Genomic DNA, 10,130 nt, shown 5'->3' on the forward strand with positions numbered 1-10,130 from the left:
TTGAAAAGATGAAATGGTACTATTAATAGAAATAGAATGGTACTAGGAATAAAATGGAAATATAAAACAACTCTTTTGTTTGGTTGAGACTTTGGATCATATCACTACGTAAGGATGTTTATTTTAAATTAAATACAATTAAATAAATATTGTTTATAATTATTTATTATTAAATTATATAATTTATTATAATTGTTTAATTATTCAATATAATAATAAGGATAATAACCACATATTTAATATTAATTGCTATTAGTTAAGTATTTAACTAAATATAATTATGTATAATTGCAACTGCAAATTATAATTAGGATAAATTTTATTTTTACCCCCTGAATTTTGGTCTCTTTATCATTTTACCCTCAAAACTTTGAAAATTGGTCTGTACAACCCCCACATTTTGAAACGTTATTAACTTTGCCTCTTCTATTAAGTTTATTAACAGATTTGATGATGTAGCTGGATTATTTTCATATATACCCCCTGAAGTATGTACTTTATTTAAAAATGTCCCCTAATATATGAAAACATATTAAAATGACTCTAGATTTATAAAAAAAAATAAAATTATAAAAAAAACAATTTTATTAATGCCATTAAAAATTGATTACACATATTGAATTCTAATTAAATCAACGAAAGTGATTAAATATTAAAAATAATAAAAATATATATAAAACACTTTACTTTAAAGAAATTTAAAAATTAAATAAATCAAATATTTTTTAAGAATAAAAAAACCCAAAGGTAAAGAGGAAAAAAGTTTTGAAAAACCGACTTCCTCTTTGTCAATATTTATTTAATTTTGAAAACTTTCCCTCTTTTTATGTTTTGATTTTTGAAAAAAAAAGATTTATTTAATTTTTCAATTTTAAATTCAAGTGTTTTAAATTATTTTTAAATATTTATTCACTTTTCTTGATTTAATTTGAATTTCATATCTTTAATTAAAAATTAATGGCATGCCACGTTATTTTATTATATTTTCTATAGAATGGGGGCATTTTGATCTGTTTTAATAGATCAAGGAGCATTTTTAAATATAGTACATACTTTAGGGGGCATTTATGAAAATAATCTATTAAACTACCCCTCCAATAATTACCACGTCATCAAATCCGATAATAAAATTAATAGACGGCCAAAGTTAATAATGTTTCAAAGTTCAAGGGGTGTGCATACCAATTTTCAAAGTTTGGGGGATAAAGTGATAAAGAGACCAAAATTCAAGGGGTAAAAATAAAATTTATCCTTATAATTATTTATCCAATATTAATATTTTATAGTTTATTATTTTTTTAATAAAATATTATTATTTATTATTGTCTAATTTTTTTAATATAATTAAAGAATGATTATAAATTTTATATTTAATTAATATTTTTAATTCTTTTAATTTTTTAATTATTTATTATTATTATCTAATAATATAATATAATTAAACAGTAATAATAATAATAAAATATAAAATTTTATTATTTATTATGACTATTTCATTTTTTATAATTGTTTTAAGTATTTTTAGGGCTCATATTTTGGCTGAAGTATAAGATGGTAATTAAGGAAGATAAATTGATTTGGGGAATAGAAAAGCGTTTCCACTCATTTAGTTTAGGAAAGGCCATTTCATAAGTATTAAGTTCGGTGGAATTGTCATTCCAATTCCATGGTTGAGGACAAACCAAACAATGGGATGATTAATGGATATAGGAATTGATTCCTATATGCATTCCTACCCTATACCCGTAACCTAACACGACCTTAGATACTAATTCATTACAATAATTAATACATAGAGTACTTAGAGAAATTGCAGCACATTGCATTTTCCATAAACCTATAGAAGGAAAAAGCATAATGCATAATTTTTAGAACTTGAAAAAAAATTATACCACGTGCCTAAACTTATTTTTTGTACCACGCGCCTAAACTTATTTCTTTACTTGAATGAACAAAAAGTGCAGAGCCCCAAACTTCTCTTTTCTTCTTTTTTTTTTATTTTTTTATTTTTTGAATAAAGAAAAACAATTGGAGCTCCTCCCGTCCTCCCTAGAAATGACATAGCTTTTGAGATTTCTCTAGAATGACCATATGCAAATGAGTGAAGGGTAAAATCTGAATATATATATATATATATACAAAGAAAAGGTTAATACAAATTCAAAGGGATAACTAAGGATACATTATGCACGGTTTGGCTTGAAAAGCTCAAAAGTCCAAAAATGGCCTAAATTATACGCCTAAAACTTAAAATTATATCCTTTAGGCGTAGCCTACGATTTCGCATGAGATCAGGAAAAGTGCTTTATTCGCATAAACTTTCTCTAAGCACACAAAACTGTTAAACAGTTCGACGTCAAGTGCTAAAAATGTCAAGAAGTCTCAAACTTTCTCCATACATGCTTCCAAGTTGAAGTTTTATTATACCTAAGACGTTCACTATTAATATTCTTCATGTTCAGTCCCATAACCCTATGACCTTCAAGAATAGTGTCAGTGTTAAATGTAGTTGGGTTTTGTCATCAGTTGTGAGCTTATAGCATCGACAATGCTAATAATAATACTAATATTCTCTAAATTTGCATATTAATTTGATATCTAAAATTTGCTAATATTGGGGGATTTGGAGGAATGCCACTTTTTGAGAGTCCCGTTCATCCATATCACTTTTGTGTAAGTATTTAGACCCGGTTCATTTCACCAATTCGAGTTTAAAATTCGAGTCACATCTAACTTTTTTACTACAGTAAAAAGTTCTCATATAAAATCACATCTCAACTCAAATCAATAAACGAAACAGACCCTTAAGCTTCATTTATACATTGAAATGGTATGAATTCAAAAGTGGTATTGAGCAAAATTTAGGTACTCTATTTCCTAAATTTCCCAAGTAGTTTTTCTCATTGAATTGCATATTACTTTGGGCCTCAAGGCCCTTTCATCTTGTAGTGCATAGAGGATCTCATCGAAAAATTTGATATAGTTCAAGCGAAATATCTTTAATTATCAAATACTCATTCCATTCATAGAACACTCCCAAATAGGCAAGCTAAATACTTACAAATAGCCACTAGATTGAAACAACTGACATGTACATACTACCAAGTCCTTTTTTGTTGCCGGGCTACTTGGAACATATACTGATATATGCATCAACTATTTTACGACTTTGCCAGTTCTGAGTTTCGTGACTTTGTGTGCTTGAGCATGTAACTCGATAAAAAACACAAGCAGTAAACAGCATGTTTAGGTGCGGGCATAGATTTCAACTTTCCTTTTCTCTTTGTGGGGGGAAAATAACAAGAGAAAAGAAAGTTTGACAAAGAGGTATATGCTTAGAATCTAGTGCACATTAGTAAGCAGTTGATACTCTGTAAGTGAATTTGCTACCTCTGTAAGTGAATTTTGCTGGAAACAGTTGATACTCTAGTCAATGATTCTCCTCCTTATAGTTACTCGAAAGGAAAGGGAAACAAAAGAGAGACATAATTGCTTTGTTAAGCAGGAGACCTATCAACCATAATATGCTCAGTACATGGAAATGTACAATCACACTCCCAACTTCATGCGATGAGAAGCTTGTATCGAATTCATATGGAACCTCCAAACTCTTATCCCTAAACCTGAATCTCAAGCATAAAGTCATTCTAGCATCCTATCTCTCGATTTTCTAGGTCTCTAGGTAAGAATGTCAAGAGTTCTTTATCAACAACTTTTCATATCCCCTAACTAATATTCCAGTCTTACATATCAGCCTGAGCACCACACCACTACAATCAGGTCCAAACAACTAAGACATAAGATGACCTATATCAGGCAATCCTTAGGTAACATAAAATGTATCCGTACTATCGATCCCCAAGCCCCACTTCTCTTATGAAAGAGAACCAATATGATGCTGTTTTGAAGTGAAATCACTTTGGCAACTAAAGAATATACATAGGAAGAGAAAGAGAACTGCTATTTACAACATATAGAATTCATCCCTCCCTCTCAAACTAGTTCCATGATCATCCATGCTAAAAGCCTAACAAACTACATGACAATCTAAAGCATGCAATAATACACAACCATACTTACCTTAAAAATCAAAAACCAAAGCTGCTCAAACACGAGAGTTATATAACACACAATGAACCTCCAACTAGACTGGAAAGCCACCATCTATTTGAACACATAATCTAGGGTACGTACTAAATGTAAACTTTCAAGTTAGGAGTAACCAAAAGATCTGAAGCCACATTCATATTCATTCCAAGGGCACCAAGTAAGTCAATTCATACATCTTTTTTGTAAGTCAATTCATACATCTACGAAAGGATAAACTGCATATATCTTAAAGCAAACTTGACAAATTACATAGTAGAAAGATTTCAATTTTCAATCATTCCTCTGAGTCGTGAAATAATTTGATAAACACAGATCGAAACAAAGCAATAAAGATCGACAATCATTAGAAACAATAGCACAGAGCACCACCAAAAATAAACTAATTTTATCTCAAACTCTATTTAAAATACAAATTCACAAAGATTGTTTGCTCCAAACCGTAACCAAATTTCCATAATCAACAGTTATCAGAACTTAACCACAGTATCTCAAAAACCATAAATTCAATCTAGAATCAATACAACGTTGCAGAACCAAGCAGCTTCTTCTCTTATTTCTTATTCTTGTTGTTACCTCCGGATGAGTCACCACCTGCATCCTGTGCCGCCTTCTTCGCCGCCTTTTCTTGGAGGGCCTTCGCATCCCTGCTCATGGAAAAAAAAAAAAAAAAAAAAACCCAGAAAAAAAAAGCCGAAAAACAAAACAAATTAAAGCGAACTCAGTTCTATAATACCAGATTCAAGACACGAAATTTCCTAATAACCCTAAAAACACAATTCGAACACATCTCTTGGCGCAGGTAATCATGAAAAATAATTCAAAACTAGAAAAGAAAAAACCAATCAAAACAAGTTGAATCTAATTTAGTTTATTATTGTCAGACAAATTCAAGACATGAACTTTTGTCAGCTTAAAGAAAAATAATAATAATAAAGCGCTAAACAAGTTGAATCAAATTCAGTTCAATAATGTCAGATTCAAGACTATGAAATTTCCTCAAAAACCCTAAAAATGGCAATTCAAAATCTTTCGGCGAAGCTAATGGTGAACAATAATTCAAAACTAGAAAAATAATAAAATAAACAAGTTGAAGCCAATTCATCTAATTATTGTTCGAAAGATTCAAAACAACATTTTTCGTCAAATTGAATCAAATTCAGCTCAATAGCGTTGAATCCAAGCCATAAATTATGAAATCAAAGAAACGAAATTTTCTGAGAAACCCTAAAAAATTCCCAAAAAAAAAAAGAAAAAAAAAAACCTTTCTCGACGCTGCTCGGGAGTCAAGCCATCGTCCTTGTTCTTGCCACCCTTTCCACCGCCCCGAGACTGAGCCCTTTCCCGATCACGGTCCCTCTGATTCCCGCGTGACCAAAACAACTCAATCGTCAAAGAAAAACATTATACTAACAGATGAGGAGAAAATTTTCGATTTTGATCAAGCAAAACAAAAATTGAAACAAAAAACAAACGAACCTATAATGTAGGATAAATTAGAAGAAATTTCCGATTTTTTTCCAAAAACAAGAATATATATATATATATATATATACACACACGATTAGAAAAGGATATGAGTCATGATTGTAACGAATAAGTAGATTCCGAATGGAGATGGAGTTATGGACGACGAATCGTTGCGACGAAAACCAAGCGCTCAGGTCAAAAGGGGACAAAACAAAGGAGTCGCCTTTTATATCGAATTGATGATCTGCGGGATTACATCTTTTCAACAAGGCTAAATAGGTAATTTTGTTAGGCCAATCCACCGACAGATAATCACCTTGAAATCAGTTGACATTAGTGGTTTCATGATCTATAATCTATAATCTAATGTTGTATTTGTTTCGTTAGTTCAATTTAAGGGGGTAATTTGTATTAGTGGGTCATATTTGTGTTAATATGTTTATTAATTGTGTTAAAAATATCAATTTAAATATGATATATTTATTAAACGTGTTAAAAATATCAATCTAAATACGATTCATTTAGTAATTGCGTTAACCCGTATAACTCGTTTAAATTAATATATTGAATAAATAATTAATATAATAATGACTTATTTAATACTGTCAAGACAGGTTTAACATGTTTATTGGTCAATTTATCTTTTCCTTTAAGAAAAATAAATGAATTTTACATACAAATATTAAAATTCACATTATTTTGTATTTAATATGTCATATAAACTTTCATGTTATATCACATATCATTAGATTACATATAACACATATAGTTTATCGCGTCAATTCGTGTTAGGAGGTCAACTCTAACTCAACTCATTTATTAATCGTGTTAATCGTGTCAACCTGATTATGACCCAAACTCATTTATAATAAACTCAAACCTGCTAACTTCGTGCGGGTTTCGAGTCGTGTCGTCATGTCGTTACTCGGATTGTTAGCCCTAATTCAATCCAATTCCCCCAGCGCCCCCTCCCCCATGCCATCCCCCGCTACTCGAGAAAATTACAGAATTTATCCTTAAAAGTGTATGAGTCTGGATTTTTACTCATCATTCTAGAAATACCCTTTTGTAATTATAGTTATTTGACTATAAAAGTTATTAATCAAGAATAAATCCTAATCCATATACTTTTAGAGGGTATTTGTCTACTTCCCTCATTCTGCTCAGTTCAAGCGGCCCAACTGTTCAAATAGGCGTTTGGTGACGCATTTATTTTAAATTATATGGGCAGTTTAGTTTGGATAAAACGACCCAAATCAAAGTTTTATTTAGAGAGGCAAGAACGGGCCGGCCCATTCTCCTTAGGCCCACGCAGGTCGTGGGCCGGCCCATTCTCCTTAGGCCCACACAGGCCGTGGGTGGGGCTGGCCCAGCCTACAAATTTTGTGGGCCGGCCCATATAAGAATTACCTCGGCCCAAACCACATCATGTGCCAATTTTATGTGGGCCAGGCTGTGTCGTGCCATTGGTCAGGATGGACTGTGTCATGAGCCTTGAATAGGCTTGAATGAGCTGACCCATTAAAGGCCCATCTCGGCTCGTCATAGGTTTAGATGTGCCAATCTATCTAAGCATGTAATTTTTAATTTTTTTAATTTTATTTTTTATTTTTGAATTTTTAAACAAGTTAACAAATATAAAAGTTTGAATAGTTAATGAAAATATGAAAATAAATATTTTATTTACGATTGTCTCATTAAATAAAAATTTTACTAAGAAAAATCCAGTGGGATAAAACCTTAATAAAGAAAAAATAGTATAATTAGAATAATTATACATAAAATATTTACAAAATTACTAAAAAAAATATAGATGAAAATATTATGTGTCGGCCCGTCTAGGCCTATAATTTTTCATAGACCGTGCCATGAACTGATATATATTAACCCAATTTAACGTACTAATATTTTTAAATTAAGTCGTGTCTTCGACAATGACACACCGTGCTGATCCGACTCGTGACTATGTCAAGAAGATGGGTCTGGGCCTACCCCGGCCCATTCTTCCATCTCTTGTTTTATTCCCCCTTCCGTTTCACTTTTCAGACCAATCTTCCACAACGATTTCATTTCCATCATTCTCACCTTACTTGGCGTGGGCCCCACTTTTCAAATTTTGACTGTTCTCACCTGACTTGGCATGGGCCCCACTTTCTGTCCAGACAAAACAAATACACATGCAAATAGCATTTAGCCTCACCAGATAAATAAATAAAAGGGTAAAATCATTTTAATATCTATATATAACAAAACATTCAGTTATTATACTATGTTTTTTATAATATTAAAATAATATTATCAAGTTTTATCAAACATTTCGTACCGTCAAGTCATTTTTTTGATGCAAAATGATGAATTTACCCTTATCACTATTCTCCCATTTTCTTGACCCGAAATTCAATTTGAATAAACGATTATAATAAAAATGTTATGCTTGTAAGTTGTAACCAAACATCGTTTGGGTTAAAAAAAGATTTGGTCCCTTTTTTTTATTTTTCCCTTCTCCTCTGATTCTTAAATTCGAAGAGAAGTGACGTGTTGTTTGGCAAAAACTCTTCGTTGAAGAAAGCTTAAAGCATCAACCCTAATATTGTGTGTCTTGGAGATTTCGGGTAAGTCAGTTTTGAATTTTGATGGAAGCTAGGGTTTATGATTTTGTAAATGTTTTCTTTGGTATTTGTGACGAGATTAACTAAAAATTACACTGAGAAAGTGTTCTGCAAACTATGGTTGCTAATGTTGTTGTCTTGGTTGTTGGTTTGTCGGATTTATGTGAATGAAAATCTGAAAAGAAAGGTCTAAATTCTTGTCTATTTGTTCTTTTCTTTTTCCGTTTTATCATTTTTTTTTTTTTGGTTTTTAATGTATTTGTTTTCTATCTTGTGCAGTTTAAGTGAATGAAAATGCAGTCCTCATGCTCGAGTTCTAAGGGAAGGATGAAGAGGTTGAAATCAAGGCCTCGTTCGTTCGCTTAGATTTGAGTTTTCAATTTGAGTTGAGATATAATATTTTTTGAGAATTTTTAACTGTAGCAGAAAAAGTTAGACGTGACGATTTTAAAAGAGTTTTTAACTGTGGAAATTTAGGCTCCGTTCACTTTACTGATTCGAGTTTTGCTACAGTAAAAAGTTCTCATAAACAGTCACATTTAACTTTTTTATTTCAGTAAAAAATTTTCACATAAAGTCACATCTCAACTTGAATTAAAAATTTAAATAAACGAACTAAACGAATTTTTAAAACTAAAAACTCGAGTCGGTAAAATGAATGAGACTCAAATTTCATAACAGGATGTTCAATTGTAAACATAAGGTAGAAGTTTTGATCAGTGACAGTGTTAACAATCCAAACCGATTGACATTTAGGTGCCGGTCTAAAAACTGTGGCTGGTATTAATGGTTGTACTACGAGGATGATAATGACGGAATTGTGGAACCTGCTCTGAACAGAGTGATTAACACAGATTATTTCAGAGTGACTAACACATTATTTCGATGGGAATAGAGAATTGAACAAGGGTGTCGAAAGTAGTCAGAATGTAAACTTAAGTGTGTTGTCCAACCTTTTAGATTTGAAGGATCGCCAGGAGAAAATTAAAATCTTGCTAATGGTTGTATTGTGGTGCGATCCTTTTTGTTGTCATTTTGGTTGCTATTAAATAAGTAAGGTTGTACTTGGTGTTTATTTGCTACCATTTTGGTTGTAATGGATTCCTTTTTGATATATGAATTTCTCTGCTTTATAGTTCTTCTCCGCTTTAGAGTTCTTCTCTGATTTTCAACCTGATGTGTCTACTCTCAGTGTTATTGTCAAGTGCTTTTGCTGTACTGTATGAAGAAAGTAAAATAGAGACGTTTAGTTCATGGATTAAAATCATGTGATTAAAACTATTTTTGATTTATGTGTATTTTTTGTAAAAGAAAACACTGTAACAAACTATGAACCATGATTCAAATCATTGTTTGAATCCTCCAACCAAACATCCAATTGGTTTCTTTGTTTTAGCAACTATGATTAAAAGTGGTATTCAACCAAATGCTTGTACAATGAACACTTTGCTTCATGGGCTTTGCATGATTTTGTTGTGAATGTGGATCCATGGTTGTGCGTGATTACACTGTCAGTTTGCCCCGATTGAATCCATCTCTACTTGTTGTCGTCTTGGCTCCGTGACTCTCATTTTGATTGTCGTTTTAGACCCCCTACTGTGCTTGTTGTTGTTTTGGATCCCATGTTTTGCTGCACCTGCATGTCGTTTTTGACCCTCCTCCCCTCTGTAGTTGCTATCATTTTTTATCCGCTCCTTTGCCTGACATTATTGATTTTAGATCATTTTTAGAGCTATAAAAATGCTTGATCGTGCTTAATTACTTTCTTTTAGCAGTAAGACAAACTTGCAGAATATATCAATCTGCTTAGTAATTATGTGATGTATTCATTTCTTATTCTCATTATTACTATTTGTGCTAGAATTCCCCTTTAGTATTAGTCATATTTTCTTCCCTCGAAATTCAATTTGTTTGACTGTAGATCTTCTTGTTTCGTAACAAGCA

At 31.6% G+C, this 10,130-nt stretch overlaps 1 protein-coding gene across 1 annotated transcript; it reads right to left on the bottom strand.

Moving 5' to 3' along the window:
• Nucleotides 1-4,470: 4,470 nt before the first annotated feature.
• Nucleotides 4,471-5,789, bottom strand: LOC21404469 (putative SERF-like protein). Its single transcript, XM_024173115.1, has 3 exons — nucleotides 5,686-5,789; nucleotides 5,372-5,477; nucleotides 4,471-4,754 (listed from the first exon to the last, which is right to left on the bottom strand). Exons 1-3 carry the CDS (start codon nucleotides 5,690-5,692, stop codon nucleotides 4,661-4,663), a joined length of 207 nt encoding a protein of 68 aa, XP_024028883.1. The 5' UTR covers nucleotides 5,693-5,789; the 3' UTR covers nucleotides 4,471-4,660.
• Nucleotides 5,790-10,130: the final 4,341 nt, after the last annotated feature.

Source organism: Morus notabilis, unplaced genomic scaffold (assembly GCF_000414095.1).
Source record: "Morus notabilis unplaced genomic scaffold, ASM41409v2 Scaffold783, whole genome shotgun sequence".
NCBI lineage: Eukaryota > Viridiplantae > Streptophyta > Magnoliopsida > Rosales > Moraceae > Morus > Morus notabilis.